This window comes from Notolepis coatsorum (genome assembly GCF_963971535.1).
Source record: "Notolepis coatsorum genome assembly, chromosome: 5".
Classification (NCBI taxonomy): domain Eukaryota; kingdom Metazoa; phylum Chordata; class Actinopteri; order Aulopiformes; family Paralepididae; genus Notolepis; species Notolepis coatsorum.
This window is the reverse complement of record NC_140169.1, coordinates 58,744,103-58,761,996: the sequence shown is the minus strand read 5'-3', so window position 1 is coordinate 58,761,996 and position 17,894 is coordinate 58,744,103. Positions and strand designations below refer to the sequence as shown.

Genomic DNA, 17,894 nt, shown 5'->3' with positions numbered 1-17,894 from the left:
CAGCGACCCGCAGGAGTCACTCCAGCTGGAGGACTTCCCCGGCGGCGGCGGCGTCAACCCGTGGGACATCATGCTCTGCATGTCGGGCACCGTCATCGCGTGCGAGAACGCCCTGGTGGTGGCCATCATCTTCTACACGCCGACCCTGCGGACCCCCATGTTCGTGCTCATCGGCAGCCTGGCCATCGCCGACCTGCTGGCGGGCATGGGACTCATCCTGAACTTTGTGTTCCAGTACGTGATCTCCTCGGAGACCGTCAGCCTGGTCACCGTGGGCTTCCTGGTGGCCTCGTTCACCGCGTCCATCAGCAGCCTGCTGGCCATCACCGTGGACCGCTACCTGTCGCTCTACAACGCGCTGACCTACTTCTCGGAGCGCACGCTGCGCTACGTGCACCTGATGCTGGTGGGCACGTGGGGCGTGTCCCTGTGCCTGGCCTGCTGCCCATACTGGGCTGGAACTGCCTGGAGGACGCGCGCGCGTGCAGCATCGTGCGCCCGCTGACGCGCGCCAACGTGACGCTGCTGGCCACGCCTTCTTCGCCATCTTCGCGCTGATGCTCGGCCTCTACGCCCGGATCTGCAAGATCGTGTGCCGTCACGCGCACCAGATCGCCCTGCAGCAGCACTTCTTCGCCGGCGCGCCGTCGCACTACGTGGCCACCAAGAAGGGCGTGAGCACGCTCGCCATCATCCTGGGCACGTTCGGCGCCAGCTGGCTGCCCTTTGCCATCTACTGCCTGGCGGGCGAGCGGGGTACCCGGCGGTGTACACGTACGCACGCTGCTGCCGGCCACGTACAACTCCATGATCAACCCCATCATCTACGCCTACCGCAACGCGGAGATCCAGCGCTCCCTCTACGTGCTCTTCTGCGGCTGCTTCCATCGCTCCTCCTCCTCCGGCGGGGGGGCGGCGGGGGCGGGGGGGTACCGCTCCGGTCACCCAGCGAGGTCTAGGGGACGGACCGGGGGGTGCTGGGTGCTGTGTGTGTGTGTGGTGTGTGCGTGCGTGTGTGTGTGTGTGTGCGCGCGTGTGTGTGTGTCTGTGTGTCTGACTCTGTCTGTCTGTCTGTGTGTGTGTGTGTGCGCGGCGTGTCTCTGGCTCTCTCTCTCTCTCTCTCTCTCTCTCTCTCTCTCTCCTCTCTCTCTCTCTCTCTCTCTCTCTCTCTCTCCTCTCTGTGTCCCTCTCTCTCTCTCCCTCTCTCTCTCTCTGTGTCCCTCGCTCTCTCTCATATTATGTGTGTGTGTGTGTGTGTCTGTGCGTGTCTGTCTGTCTGTCTGTGTGTGTGTGTGTGTGTGTGCGCTTGTCTGAGTCTGTGTGCGTGCATGTGTGTGTGCGTGTCTGTGTGTGTGTGTGTGTGTGTGTGTGTGTGTGTGTGCGTGTCTGTCTGTCTGTCTGTGTGCGTGTGTGTGTGTGTGAGAGAGAGAAAGAGAGAGAAAGAGAGAGAAAGAGAGAGAATATCATCCAGTGACCAATGACAATCCGCTTACATGTTGACAGTGAACGCTTTACAAGGACGTGACGCTCTAAAAGAAAATGTATATCTCACGCATATCTGCACTTTACCATGTCTCTCAACACAACATATACCGTCCGGTGCGATTTCAAATGCTGTGAACAAGAACATTTGTGATATTGAGGAGAAAAAAAAACTAAAAAGACAACAAACCTGCGAATGTACTTATATACGAGAAAAGGAATGGAAACCTTGCACTTTATTCCATGTTTTTTAAAGTGTTGCATTTAGGCCTATTGTGTGTTAACAGTCTGTGTCCGTATACTGTGGGCCGTTTTCTATTTTGTATTGTCTACTACATGATGTAAATTTTCTACGAGAGGAGTGTATGAATAAAATGATTGTAAACAGAATATATATATATGTCTCACGTGTCTAACTGTTCTTATAGCCCTCGTGTTGCATTGGAGTTGTTTCTTCGCTCTGCCCCCCCCTCTCTCTCACACACACACACACACACACACACACACACACACACACACACACACACACACACACACACAGACACACACACACACACACAGACACACAGACACACAGACACAACACACACACACACACACACACACACACACACACACAGACACACACACACACACAGACACACAGACACACAGACACACACACACACACACACACACGCTGCACGCACACATGCACACACAGACACACAGACACACACACACACACGCATGCACGCACACATGCACACATACACACACACACGCACGCACACACACACACACACACGCACACACACACACACACACACAGCCCCCCGACCCCCATCCTCTTTTCCGGGAGCGCTGGACAGGTGCGTCTGTTTGAAGAGACTAATGGCACACATTGAGACGGCGATGCCTCGCCCCGGAGAAAGGCTTCAACTTGCACCCAGACACATTCGAAATCTGTTTGCACAGTGAGTGAGAGAGAGAGAGAGAGATGGGGAGAGAGAGAGAGAGAGAGAGAGAGAGAGAGAGAGAAGAGAGAGAGAGAGAGAGAGAGAGAGAGAGGGGGGGGGGGTAGAGAGAGAGAGAGGGGGGGGGGGGAGTAGAGAGAGAGAGAGGGGGGGGGGTAGAGGGAGAGAGAGAGAGAAGTGAGTCTTCCCCTCACTCCGCGGTGAGCAGATGAGACGTGTCAACAGCCAACCGTTTCTCAACGGAACCGTCCGCAACTAAAGCATCCCTCTAAACACTGTGATAGATCTATCACAGTGTTTAGAGGGTCTATCACAGTGTTTAGAGGGTCTATCACAGTGTTTAGAGGGTCTATCACAGTGTTTAGAGGGTGTTTAGAGGGTCTATCACAGTGTTTAGAGGGTCTATCACAGTGTTTAGAGGTATCCCAGTGGGAAACAATCCCTGCTGCACGTAAAAGACCAAACGTGATTGTTTAAATACTATAGCCTACTACGCACACACATAGGCATTATTATGCATATAGACTCAACTTGACACGTGCGGCAGACTTAATGACGTTAAAGACACACAGAGTTCATGCAGAAGTCTTAACACTTTAATAACGTCGACACAGTGTTATAGCTACAGATGTGTCGATTAGATATGAGGCTTTTTATGAGCGCAGGACATGAGAAATGTTGTGATCATGAGCTACTCTTTAATAAATAATGCATGAAATATGCAGCAGATAATATCTATACTATGACATAGACATATTAGCATATAGGTAGTAGTATAGACATATTAGCATAATAGGTAGTATAGTAGCGCATAGTACATTGTACTATTGTACTACATTGTACTATGCTACTACTATGCTAATATGTCTATATTACTACCTACTATGCTAATATGCCTATACTACCTATATGCTAATATGTCTATACTACTACTATACTAACATGTCTATACTACTACCTACTATGCTAATATGTCTATACTACTACCTATATGCTAATATGTCTATACTACTACCTATATGCTAATATGTCTATACTACTACCTATATGCTAATATGTCTATACTACTACCTATATGCTAATATGTCTATAGTATATGCTAATATGTCTATATTACTACCTAGTATGCTAATATGTCTATACCTACAGTAATATGTCTATACTACTACCTACTATGCTAATATGTCTTAATTACTACCTATATGCTAATATGTCTATACTATGCTAATATGTCTATATTACTACCTACTGTGCTAATATGTCTATACTACTACCTAGTATGCTAATATGTCTATACTACTACCTAGTATGCTAATATGTCTATACTACTACCTAGTATGCTAATATGTCTATACTACTACCTAGTATGCTAATATGTCTATACTACTACCTAGTATGCTAATATGTCTATACTACTACCTAGTATGCTAATATGTCTATACTACTACCTAGTATGCTAATATGTCTATACTACTACCTAGTATGCTAATATGTCTATACTACATATATGCTGATATGTCTATACTACTACCTATATGCTAATATGTCTATAGTATATGCTAATATGTCTATACTACTACCTAGTATGCTAATATGTCTATACTACATATATGCTGATATGTCTATACTACTACCTATATGCTAATATGTCTATAGTATATGCTAATATGTCTATACTACTACCTAGTATGCTAATATGTCTATACTACCTATATGCTAATATGTCTAATATACTACTATGCACTCAGAGTGTAGCGCTCAAGTTCCACACCGTTTGAAAGAACAATACTGCTCATCCTTCCTGCTGACTTGTTGTTACACAACTTGTAAGTTCTTGGATAACAGCGTTCAGCTAAATTACTAAATGGAAACGTGAACGGATCAGGCTATAGGCCTATACCCATTGTTATTGGCTAAGCTATAGCCATGTAGGGATATCCCATTAGAAAGCTGAAAAACAAATCAGAAATACATGTGTGTGTGTATATTTGTGTGTGTGTGTGTGTGTGTGTGTGTGTGTGTGTGTGTGTGTGTGTGTGTGTGTGTGTGTGTGTGTGTGTGTGTGTGTGTGTGTGTGTGTGTGTGTGTGTGTGTGTGTGTGTGTGTGTGTGTGTGTGTGTGTGTGTGTGTGTGTGTGTGTGTGTGTGTGTGTGCGTGTGTGTGTGTGTGTGTGTGTGCGTGCGCGAGCGTGTTCGCGAAAGAGGCTCTGACAGACATGATTATGGGTCTTTGCTCTCTCCCGCGTGGGATGCCTCGTAAAAGCGGTCTGCGGCCTGGCAGCCGCCCGCGCACCGGTTTATCTACGAGCTGTTTAAACAGGCATCCTCTCCCCGTGATGCCATCAGGCAGGGCCAGGGGGGGGGGTGGGGGGGGCACAGGGACAGGAGACCGTCGCTGAATGATGTGTTTGGTCAAGTACATTCTCCTCGTGAACGTGTTTATTTTCTGTCCCTTTTTCTGTGTGTGGTCTAATCACCACATCCACCATATCGTATGTCACAAATGTAACAGTACTAAATACCTGTATGTCATGTATGTCCTATACAGTGGCGGACTCAGGCTGTTTGAAGGGCAGGGGCGAAAATAAAAAAAGGGCACCTACTGCACAACATGGGACCCCATCAGTGAGCAAAAAGCTATGATGCGTCATGTATGATGAAATAGTCTTCATCCTTGATTAAGATTAACATTAGAATAACATAGACAATCCAGATTAATAGTATAACCACACCTCTATGATAAAAACACACAGGGAACAATACACCTTTAAAAATTTTATTTCATAAAACAGTTTAACAGTTAAAGTTAATTCGAGTGCCGTTGAGCTTCTTCCTTTCTCTCTCCTCCCTTTCTCTCCTCCTGTACTCCCCCTCTCCTCTCATTCTCTCCTCCTGTCCTCTCCTCCCCTTCTCTCCTCCTATACTCCCCTACTCTCCTCCTGTACTCCCCTTCTCTCCTCCTGTCCACTCCTTCTCTCCTCCTGTTCTCTCATTCTCTCCTCCTGTCCTTTACTCTCCTTCTCTCATCCTGTCCTCTCCTCCTGTCCTCTCCTCCCCTTTTCTCCTCCTATACTCCCCTTCTCTCCTCCTGTCCACTCCTTCTCTCCTCCTGTTCTCTCATTCTCTCCTCCTGTCCTTTACTCTCCTTCTCTCATCCTTCTCTCCCTCTCTTTCTCTCCCTCCCCCTCCCTATCTTCCCCATTCTCTCCATTAAACGTACTATATTGTACCACCTGACTCCTCCCTCCTGCCATCCTCTGTCCTCTCCTCTATCACCTCTAATGAAAATATGTTGGTTATTTTCATGGACAGATTTGTATGTGCTGGCTCTCCATTGCTGCAATGGAAGGGAGATGGGGGTGGGGGAGTCATAGCAGAATTCGTCTTTTGGTCCTCTGTTTATATATGTCAATGACCTCATTATGATCAATTGGGATATCCCTCTCAATTGAAAGCAGCATAAGATCAGAGAGCCTTTTTTCCCCACATCGGTTTCTGAGCTGGGTTTTGATCAGCTTCAGTTTAGAGAATGATCGCTCTACTGAAGCAGTTGTCACTGGTATTGTAGCATATGTTTTGAGGAGCATGGTTATATTTGGGAAAACAGATTCCACATCATTGTCTTTAAGGCACTTAAGCGCAGCTTTGACATTGTTGGAGGGGAGAGCATACCTTCAGTGGAATACCTTGAGTTCGGTGACAACATTCTCTTCCTCTACATCATAAAACTGGCACACATCTCTGACAGATACAGTAGCTGTGTCGTTTGTCATGCCCTTCCAGTGACTTGAGATGGTAAGGCAGTGAAGACCTGATAGGATTGACCCAGTAGGCGTGTCATCCTACCCTTTGAATCTTCGGTGTAGCTCACGGGAGAGTATGTCAAGAAAGGTAAAGAACACCTTTCCCCGGTAGTGCTCCTCCAAGTCTTGGACTTGGTCCTCTGTAGCAGATTGAGAGCTATACCTGTACCTTTGAGGTACCTTCCTGCGTCTTGTTTGTCCAGGTATTTCTTCTGGCACCTCAATGCCTGCTGCCTCTGCTTGCCCTTTTGCTTTTGAGAAAAGGACCTTGAACTCCTCATCCTTCCTCATTGCTTTCACTCTTTGTATGACTCCCTCCACAATGGTGTATGATGCTGACAAGTCAAGGTCTTTTCTCTGAAGTGAAGCAGATGCGATGGCAGTCTCATTGAAGACAGGTGTGGCAATCTCCATGCATAGCATACATTCAAAATCTATGCTACGCAAGAGCATCCGGGCATCACCTGCTGCAGAGTCTGGTGGATCACTATCAGCCATGTTCTGAAGCAGCTTCACCACAGCAGAAAGGACCTTCTTCAGGGATCTCAGAGCATCTTCTCTACACACCCACCGTGTGTCAGACAGCCTTTTCAGTTCACAGAGTCTTTGGCCAAGGTACATGGTCTGTTGCATTTTCACAAACGCAGCGTGGCGTTTTTTGGAGATCTGGATATGAAAGTGTACAGATTTTCAACTAAATTGAAAAACCGAACAAAATGCTGGCTTGATTTGGCACTCTCCACCAAGACCAGTTTGAGACAGTGGGCATGGCAGTGCACGTATAAAGATTTCTCATTGTGGCTCTGAATTTGCGACTGCAGACCGTTGTAGCTTCCGCTCATATTTGCGGCTCCATCGTAGCCTTGGCCCCTGATGTCTTCCACTTTTAATCCATTCTCCTCAAGGAATGTCATCACAACATTCTCCAATTATTTTGCTGTTGTTCCACTCACATCACAAACTTGTAAACATCTCTCCTTGATTTCCATCTGAGGGACAAAGCGAACAACAAAGGACACCTGTTCGACATGAGAAACATCAGTTGTCTCATCCAAGAGAATGGAGAATATTTTGGAATCTTCCATTTCTTTGAGAATTACTCTTCTGACATAGGTGGCAAGGGCACTGATAATGTCATTCTGTGTCTTGTAGGACAACAGTGATGTCTGTGGTTTTTTCTGTTGAGACTGGATGTGATTGATTTTATCAAGGTGCATTTTGATGGTGGAGTCATATTTTGCAAGTAGGAAGTTCAAGGAAATTACCTTTGTTCAAAGATGTACCACTTTCATCATGACCCCTGAACGCCCCATCTTGCCGTGCAAGATACAATGTGATGTCTACCAGTCTTGTCATTAGCTCCCTGTTTCTTTGTCGTTCCTGTTCTCTTTTGGCTTGGCCTTCTACGTCTGCCCTCCTGAAAGCCTCTTTCAGTGGTCTCTGTTTGAAGTTGCTCCATCTTACCATGCTTACCATATGTGCTTCTGTTTGTTTATGCTCCTTAATTTTCTCTGAGCCTTTTCTCCAATTGTTAACTCCCCCTGTTCTCCAAGCTGCTTTATTATCATATTTTCTCTCTTTCAAGAAAAGTCGGCAACCAAAACAAAACATAGAATCACTTTCCATAGAATATTCTAGCCAGTGATTATCTTGATACCACTCCCTGTGGAATGAACGCCCCTCTGTCTTTGGATAAGTTAGAACTGGTTGACAAGGTCCAATAGAGCAACAAAACTCAACAAATCTATCAGAGTGCGGTCTATGCTGTGCTTCTGATCAGTGGGATATTTTAATGGCAACAGGAGAGCATTCAAGTTATTTGTTGTTGTGTCACCATCATTTCTCTCCATAGCATTATCTGCATTCTCTCTTTCCTCAACTTCTTCATCGTTTCTCTCCATACAATCATCTGCATTTTCTCCTTCCTCCACTTCTTCACCATTTCCCTTGTGAATATCTCCATCTTCATTGTCTGTACTGTCTTTATCTAAGGTGGAGAAAATAATATTAGTTTTATAATAGTAATATAATTGTACTGTATATAATATTTGTACTGTAGCCTACAATGTTATAATTGTATTATAAAATAATATGTCATATAGCACATACCACTAGCCTTCTTGCCTTGATTGGAATAAAAACGGTCTATGTTTGGTCAATTTAAATGTTTAAGACACATTTTTCTGTCCAAAATAAGCATTATTGACCATGTTAGCACCAGATTCTAATTCTTCGCCACTCAAAAGGGCACTTAAGCGCGCGTTTTTCAACCGTGGGGGCACCAATAGGGCACATCCTCTCATTTCTTTCACTCAAAAGGGCACTTAAGCGGGCGTTTTTCGACCGTGGGGGCACCAATAGGGCACATCCTCTAATTTCTTTCACTCAAAAGGGCACTTTAGCACACGTTTTTCGACCGTGGGGACACCAATAGGGCCCCCCCCCCTGAGTCCGCCAGTGGTCCTATATGCCATAAATGTCATTATGAATTGAAAATGGGGGACCCTGATGTAAACAAGACGAAAGTCTTTCTCAGGTCTGCATCCCGTTAACAATTGTGTGTATTGAGCTGTACTGTATTGTACCCATTCTGCAATCTGTTAAATAAAGTTTTCATTAATTCATTCATTCATTCATTCATTCATTCATTCATTCATTCATTCATTCATTCATTCATTCATTCATTCATTCACACTCGACAAAACGAGTGCCACGTATTGCCGACCCATAATAATATAGGCCAAATGTTTTGTTTTTGTTTCATTTCGTTTATTTTTGTTTGTTTCTTTGCACATTGTCGTATTTCTTTTTGTCAAATGTATAACCTCGACACCGACCGAGGGGGGCCCACCTCAGTGATTTATTTTCGAGGTTAACGGTTTGAATTCATTACTTGTATAAAGCTGTCACGCCATGTTAGGCTGATATAAGCATCATATAATAACTGGAGGAAAGGTCGCATGAGCCTAATGAGACGGCATGAGCGTGTGTGTGCGTGCGTGCGTGTGCGTGCGTGTGTGTGTGTGCGTGATATGTTTGTTCACTCATCTCCACCAGAACAGCTTGTTGCTTTCATTTTAAGAAGGATTGTCGCCGCCCACAAATGTCCAAAACGACTGTCCCATTAATGACTCGTCATCACCTCGAAGGCTATTTGTAGCCCAAGTGCCCAAGCGCGCCATATTCTAATGTGCATGGTCGGCATCTTCTTTACGTTGCACGGGAAAATGACGTGAGTACAGCCGGCAGCGAGGTGTCCAGCGGTCCAGCCCCCCCCCCCCCACGACCAGTTCCAAGTATTACATGATGATGACGAGGCACATGGACGCGTCATTTGACTCTCTCTCTCTCCACCGTGGTGTCAAATGTCTCCCCTCACTTTGGACTTCTAACCCCTCTCTCCCGTCTCCAACACGACGGTGCCGGTACTGGGAGACCGAGCCTTCGCTGTAGCTGCCCCCCACGGCTGTGGAGCTCCCTCTCCCCCCCCCCACCATCCGAGGCTCTGACACCATCAACCTGTTCAAGACCCACCTAAAAACACACCTGTGTTCACACTTGCCTTCGCAACACGGCCCCGCTCCCAAATAGCCCCACCCCTGACTCTTCTTTTAAGCCACAGATCCCGTTTTTGTTGTTGTTGTTTGTTTGTTTTTGTTTTCTGTTTTTTTAAAGTTTTTGTTAACTTTCTTGTCACCACTTCATCCAATTGGACAGCACCTTGCTTCCTTTTTGATCTTATTTGTTTTTTTCCTGTTGTTACTATACACATAATATTCATCATTCCCCCCCCCCTAATTTTTATTTACCCTTTCTTTTATATAGCTTCTCTCTCCTTGTACAGTCAGTGTCCTTGAGTCTGAGAAAGGCGCATCTCTCTTCAAATCCAATTTATTATTATTATTATTACTGCAGCCAGACGGTGTGGGTAAACGTCGATGTTCGCTGTCCTTGGTGCTGAAAAGTCTTCCCATTACAGGGAAGTGAAAGTGGAAGCATTTCAGCACCATGGATAGCGCCGGCTGAGAGTGAACACTATAGTCTATAGACTCACCGCCGGCCTTCCTGCTCGATTGCACAAAATGGTAAATAAATGGTAAATGGCTGCATTTATATAACAGCTTTTATCCAAAGCGCTTTACAATATTGTTCCTCACATTTCTACCCATTCACTCACACATTCACACACCGACCGACGGCGGAGGTGCCAACCTGCTCATCGGGAGCATTTAGGCCCGGGGTTAAGTGTCTTGCTCAAGGACACTTCGACACGCTGCCCGGGAAGAGCGGGAATCGAACCGGGAACCTCCAGGTTACCAGGCGACTGCTTTACCTCCCGTCGAGCCACTGTCGCACAAATTGTCACCCCACCCACAGTCACAAAACACAACGAATAGCCTGCACCTTCCAACGTTGCCCTATCTGTTTCCAACGGAGACATTGTGTACATAGTCTGCTCTCTCAACATTGGGTTAAAGTTAATCTGTCGCGGCGAGCTTTAATACAACATTTATTAGGCTCGACAGAGGCAGGCAGGAGTGATGTTGGAAGTTGGAACTATGTAATGCCTGTGCAACCGAGACCTGGGCAGCCAGCACTTGAGGCAATCAGTAAAGTATACACCGTGGAATAATGAGTCACTCATTAATAATGTTAATTACAGCGGTGCCGCGGATATTCTCCCGTATAGGCATCGACAGTATTATTATTACGGAGTTAGCCATTGGCTCGAGAGGAAGGAGTTTCGCAATTACAGTGGGTGACAATATTGTCACAAGGAAAGATGAAATTACCTACCTGGTTTCCATCCTAGAGGCAAATCTTTCCTGTGACAAAATGGCATCCAATGTAATAAAAAAAAGTCAACCAACGAACTAGATTCTTGTACCGGATCTCCTCTCTGGTAAACAAGAATACCCTGAAGACTCTGGCAGGAGCACTCATTCAAGGGTACTACGACTATGCTTGCACCGCATGGTACCAAAGCACCTCAAAGGCGCTAAAAACAAAATTACAAACATCTCAAAACAAACTGGTCAGACTACTGCTTGACCTTACTCCTAGAACCCACCTCACCCCTGCCCACTTTGACAACCTAGGATGGCTCAGAGTAGACTTTGATTGATTGATTGAAAACTTTATTAACAGATTGCAGAATGGGTACAATACAGTACAGCTCAATACACACAATTGTTAAGGGGATGCAGACCAGAGAAAGACTTTCGTCTTGTTTACATCAGGGTCCATCAGAGTACAGCAACTTGCAATGGGCCTGGTCTACAAGATACACTATACGACTAAGGTACCCATGTACATGTCAAAATACTTCCCAAAGGTCAGTGAATACCACGATCACTACACCAGAGGAAGCTCCACAAATCATGTTAAACCCAGATTCGGCTCAAACAAGGGACTAAACACGTTTCGCAATTATGCCACATCAATGTGGAACGCCCTACCCAAAGCTGTAAAGGAATGTGAATCCCTACCCACATTCAAAACCGCTCTTAAAGAGCACCTACGGGAGGCTGCAATTCGAAACTGGCCACGTAAATGTCCAAACCCCCCACCCCCTCCTAATAGACAGTCTCCTCCCCACCGCATGTATATATTCTCTCCCGGCCGTATGTATATTTCTCTCTCACCCACCCACCCCCTCCAAATGTACAGTCTCCTCCCCACCGTATGTATATTTCTCTGCCACCCACCCACCCCCTCCTAATGTACAGTCCCCTCCCCATCATATGTATATACTCTGTCAGGATCTATGGGTAACAGTACTGTATATTTGAATATCGTATATGTCACAAATGTAACAGTACTAAATACCTGTATGTCCCTATGCCATAAATAAATGTCATGTATGTTGTGTATGTCATAAATGTCAATATGAATTGAAAATGGGGGACCCTGATGTAAACAAGACAAACGTCTTTCTCTGGTCTGCATCCCCTTAACAATTGTGTGTATTGAGCCGTACTGTATTGTACCCATTCTGCAATCTGTTAAATAAAGTTTTCATTCCAATGCAAGAGGCTGCGGTCTCGACTCCCGGAGAGTCAGCATTGCCTTGGCTCGGGCTGATCGCTATACTAACTCGTTTGGCTGAGTTAGGGGGAGGGGAGCCGTGGGTGGGTCCTGGGCGTTGTGGACAGCGACCCCTACAGTTCGGTCGGGGCCCCTGCTCAGCGAAGGTAGGATCTGGTGAGAGGTAGTGCGGTCTCCCACACGTTACACTCCCGGTGAGAATCTGAGCTGCCAGGCTGGCTGCCGGCTGGCTGCACATGTATCGGAGAAAAGCATGTGACAGTCTCCGGCCTCTCGGACCAACAGTAGGGGAAAGTGCGCAACAACCAGGAAGGGGGTTGGGAATTGGCATAACGACTAACAGTGGGATGGGAGAAAAATCGGAAAAAGAAGGAGGGGGAAAAAGATAATCAAAATAAAGTTTTCATTCATTCATTCATTCATTCATTCATTCACAAACACATACATGCAGACACACACGCACGCATTATTGTGTTGACTTACTACACGTGTGAGGTAACCGTCGGTAGTGTGATAGTAAAGGGTTAACCTTCTGTAGTGTGGCAGTGAAAGGGTTAATCTAAGTCTAAAACTAAACCCTAAACCTATTTTAAAGTGAGGAACCACACTCTACTGAAGTGTGTCTCTACTAACTCGTGTCTCTACTGAAGTGTGTCTCTACTAAAGTGTGTCTCTACTAAAGCGTGTCTCTACTAAAGTGTGTCTCTACTAAAGTGTGTCACTACTAAAGTGTGTCTCTACTGAAGTGTGTCTCTACTAAAGTGTGTCTCTACTGAAGTGTGTCTCTACTAACTCGTGTCTCTACTGAAGTGTGTCTCTACTAAAGTGTGTCTCTACTAAAGCGTGTCTCTACTAAAGTGTGTCTCTACTAAAGTGTGTCTCTACTAAAGTGTGTCTCTACTGAAGTGTGTCTCTACTAAAGTGTGTCTCTACTGAAGTGTGTCTCTACTAAAGTGTGTCTCTACTAAAGTGTGTCTCTACTAAAGTGTGTCTCTACTAAAGTGTGTCTCTACTAAAGCGTGTCTCTACTAAAGTGTGTCTCTACTAAAGTGTGTCTCTACTAAAGCGTGTCTCTACTAAAGTGTGTCTCTACTAAAGTGTGTCTCTACTGAAGTGTGTCTCTACTAAAGTGTGTCTCTACTAAAGTGTGTCTCTACTAAAGGGTGTCTCTACTAAAGTGTGTCTCTACTGAAGTGTGTCTCTACTAAAGTGTGTCTCTACTAAAGTGTGTCTCTACTAAAGTGTGTCTCTACTAAAGTGTGTCTCTACTAAAGTGTGTCTCTACTAAAGTGTGTCTCTACTGAAGTGTGTCTCTACTGAAGTGTGTCTCTACTAAAGTGTGTCTCTACTAAAGTGTGTCTCTACTAAAGTGTGTCTCTACTAAAGTGTGTCTCTACTAAAGTGTGTCTCTACTAAAGTGTGTCTCTACTGAAGTGTGTCTCTACTAAAGTGTGTCTCTACTAAAGTGTGTCTCTACTAAAGTGTGTCTCTACTGAAGCGTGTCTCTACTAAAGTGTGTCTCTACTGAAGTGTGTCTCTACTGAAGTGTGTCTCTACTAAAGTGTGTCTCTACTGAAGTGTGTCTCTACTAAAGCGTGTCTCTACTGAAGTGTGTCTCTACTAAAGTGTGTCTCTACTAAAGTGTGTCTCTACTGAAGTGTGTCTCTACTAAAGTGTGTCTCTACTAAAGTGTGTCTCTACTGAAGTGTGTTTCTACTAAAGTGTGTCTCTACTAAAGTGTGTTTCTACTAAAGTGTGTCTCTACTAAAGTGTGTCTCTACTAAAGTGTGTCTCTACTAAAGTGTGTCTCTACTAAAGTGTGTCTCTACTAAAGTGTGTCTCTACTAAAGTGTGTCTCTACTAAAGTGTGTCTCTACTAAAGTGTGTCTCTACTAAAGTGTGTCTCTACTGAAGCGTGTCTCTACTGAAGTGTGTCTCTACTAAAGTGTGTCTCTACTGAAGTGTGTCTCTACTAAAGCGTGTCTCTACTGAAGTGTGTCTCTACTAAAGTGTGTCTCTACTAAAGTGTGTCTCTACTGAAGTGTGTCTCTACTAAAGTGTGTCTCTACTAAAGTGTGTCTCTACTAAAGTGTGTCTCTACTAAAGTGTGTCTCTACTAAAGTGTGTCTCTACTGAAGTGTGTCTCTACTGAAGTGTGTCTCTACTGAAGCGTGTCTCTACTAAAGTGTGTCTCTACTAAAGTGTGTCTCTACTAAAGTGTGTCTCTACTAAAGTGTGTCTCTACTAAAGCGTGTCTCTACTGAAGTGTGTCTCTACTGAAGCGTGTCTCTACTGAAGTGTGTCTCTACTAAAGCGTGTCTCTACTGAAGCGTGTCTCTACTGAAGTGTGTCTCTACTAAAGCGTGTCTCTACTGAAGCGTGTCTCTACTAAAGTGTGTCTCTACTAAAGTGTGTCTCTACTAAAGTGTGTCTCTACTAAAGTGTGTCTCTACTAAAGTGTGTCTCTACTGAAGTGTGTCTCTACTAAAGTGTGTCTCTACTAAAGTGTGTCTCTACTGAAGTGTGTCTCTACTAAAGTGTGTCTCTACTAAAGTGTGTCTCTACTGAAGTGTGTCTCTACTGAAGTGTGTCTCTACTAAAGTGTGTCTCTACTAAAGTGTGTCTCTACTAAAGCGTGTCTCTACTAAAGTGTGTCTCTACTAAAGTGTGTCTCTACTAAAGCGTGTCTCTACTAAAGTGTGTCTCTACTGAAGCGTGTCTCTACTGAAGTGTGTCTCTACTAAAGTGTGTCTCTACTAAAGTGTGTCTCTACTAAAGTGTGTCTCTACTAAAGCGTGTCTCTACTAAAGTGTGTCTCTACTAAAGCGTGTCTCTACTGAAGTGTGTCTCTACTGAAGTGTGTCTCTACTAAAGTGTGTCTCTACTAAAGTGTGTCTCTACTAAAGCGTGTCTCTACTAAAGTGTGTCTCTACTAAAGTGTGTCTCTACTAAAGTGTGTCTCTACTAAAGTGTGTCTCTACTAAAGTGTGTCTCTACTAAAGCGTGTCTCTACTAAAGTGTGTCTCTACTAAAGTGTGTCTCTACTGAAGCGTGTCTCTACTAAAGTGTGTCTCTACTAAAGTGTGTCTCTACTAAAGTGTGTCTCTACTAAAGTGTGTCTCTACTAAAGCGTGTCTCTACTAAAGTGTGTCTCTACTAAAGTGTGTCTCTACTAAAGTGTGTCTCTACTGAAGTGTGTCTCTACTAAAGCGTGTCTCTACTGAAGTGTGTCTCTACTGAAGTGTGTCTCTACTAAAGTGTGTCTCTACTGAAGCGTGTCTCTACTGAAGTGTGTCTCTACTAAAGTGTGTCTCTACTGAAGTGTGTCTCTACTAAAGTGTGTCTCTACTAAAGTGTGTCTCTACTAAAGTGTGTCTCTACTAAAGTGTGTCTCTACTAAAGTGTGTCTCTACTGAAGTGTGTCTCTACTAAAGTGTGTCTCTACTGAAGTGTGTCTCTACTAAAGTGTGTCTCTACTAAAGTGTGTCTCTACTGAAGTGTGTCTCTACTAAAGTGTGTCTCTACTAAAGTGTGTCTCTACTGAAGTGTGTCTCTACTGAAGTGTGTCTCTACTGAAGTGTGTCTCTACTAAAGTGTGTCTCTACTAAAGTGTGTCTCTACTAAAGTGTGTCTCTACTGAAGTGTGTCTCTACTAAAGTGTGTCTCTACTAAAGTGTGTCTCTACTGAAGCGTGTCTCTACTAAAGTGTGTCTCTACTGAAGTGTGTCTCTACTGAAGTGTGTCTCTACTAAAGTGTGTCTCTACTAAAGTGTGTCTCTACTGAAGTGTGTCTCTACTAAAGTGTGTCTCTACTAAAGTGTGTCTCTACTAAAGTGTGTCTCTACTGAAGTGTGTCTCTACTAAAGTGTGTCTCTACTAAAGTGTGTCTCTACTAAAGCGTGTCTCTACTAAAGTGTGTCTCTACTAAAGTGTGTCTCTACTAAAGTGTGTCTCTACTGAAGCGTGTCTCTACTAAAGTGTGTCTCTACTAAAGTGTGTCTCTACTAAAGTGTGTCTCTACTAAAGTGTGTCTCTACTAAAGTGTGTCTCTACTAAAGTGTGTCTCTACTGAAGTGTGTCTCTACTAAAGTGTGTCTCTACTGAAGTGTGTCTCTACTAAAGTGTGTCTCTACTAAAGTGTGTCTCTACTAAAGTGTGTCTCTACTGAAGTGTGTCTCTACTAAAGTGTGTCTCTACTGAAGTGTGTCTCTACTAAAGTGTGTCTCTACTGAAGCGTGTCTCTACTAAAGTGTGTCTCTACTAAAGTGTGTCTCTACTAAAGTGTGTCTCTACTAAAGTGTGTCTCTACTAAAGTGTGTCTCTACTAAAGTGTGTCTCTACTAAAGTGTGTCTCTACTAAAGTGTGTCTCTACTGAAGTGTGTCTCTACTGAAGTGTGTCTCTACTAAAGTGTGTCTCTACTAAAGTGTGTCTCTACTGAAGTGTGTCTCTACTAAAGTGTGTCTCTACTAAAGTGTGTCTCTACTGAAGTGTGTCTCTACTAAAGTGTGTCTCTACTAAAGTGTGTCTCTACTGAAGTGTGTCTCTACTAAAGTGTGTCTCTACTAAAGTGTGTCTCTACTGAAGCGTGTCTCTACTAAAGTGTGTCTCTACTGAAGTGTGTCTCTACTAAAGTGTGTCTCTACTGAAGTGTGTCTCTACTAAAGTGTGTCTCTACTAAAGTGTGTCTCTACTGAAGTGTGTCTCTACTGAAGTGTGTCTCTACTGAAGTGTGTCTCTACTGAAGTGTGTCTCTACTAAAGTGTGTCTCTACTAAAGCGTGTCTCTACTGAAGTGTGTCTCTACTAAAGTGTGTCTCTACTAAAGTGTGTCTCTACTAAAGTGTGTCTCTACTAAAGTGTGTCTCTACTAAAGTGTGTCTCTACTGAAGTGTGTCTCTACTAAAGTGTGTCTCTACTAAAGCGTGTCTCTACTGAAGTGTGTCTCTACTAAAGTGTGTCTCTACTGAAGTGTGTCTCTACTGAAGTGTGTCTCTACTAAAGTGTGTCTCTACTAAAGTGTGTCTCTACTAAAGTGTGTCTCTACTAAAGTGTGTCTCTACTGAAGTGTGTCTCTACTAAAGTGTGTCTCTACTAAAGTGTGTCTCTACTAAAGTGTGTCTCTACTAAAGTGTGTCTCTACTGAAGCGTGTCTCTACTAAAGTGTGTCTCTACTAAAGTGTGTCTCTACTAAAGTGTGTCTCTACTGAAGTGTGTCTCTACTGAAGTGTGTCTCTACTAAAGTGTGTCTCTACTAAAGTGTGTCTCTACTAAAGTGTGTCTCTACTGAAGTGTGTCTCTACTGAAGTGTGTCTCTACTGAAGTGTGTCTCTACTAAAGTGTGTCTCTACTAAAGCGTGTCTCTACTGAAGTGTGTCTCTACTAAAGTGTGTCTCTACTAAAGTGTGTCTCTACTAAAGTGTGTCTCTACTGAAGTGTGTCTCTACTAAAGCGTGTCTCTACTAAAGCGTGTCTCTACTAAAGTGTGTCTCTACTGAAGTGTGTCTCTACTAAAGCGTGTCTCTACTAAAGTGTGTCTCTACTAAAGTGTGTCTCTACTAAAGTGTGTCTCTACTAAAGCGTGTCTCTACTAAAGTGTGTCTCTACT

At 44.3% G+C, this 17,894-nt stretch overlaps 1 protein-coding gene across 1 annotated transcript in view; it reads left to right on the top strand.

The window, feature by feature from the left end:
* Window positions 1-17,894, top strand: part of LOC311228219 (G-protein coupled receptor 6-like) — a gene marked incomplete at both ends in the record, with an annotated part of 33,603 nt that overhangs the window by 3,637 nt on the left and 12,072 nt on the right. Inside the window, 5 exon segments of the mRNA XM_084314130.1 lie at window positions 4-428; window positions 431-529; window positions 532-756; window positions 759-776; window positions 779-940. Coding sequence (XP_084170256.1) covers window positions 4-428; window positions 431-529; window positions 532-756; window positions 759-776; window positions 779-940 — 929 coding nt within the window.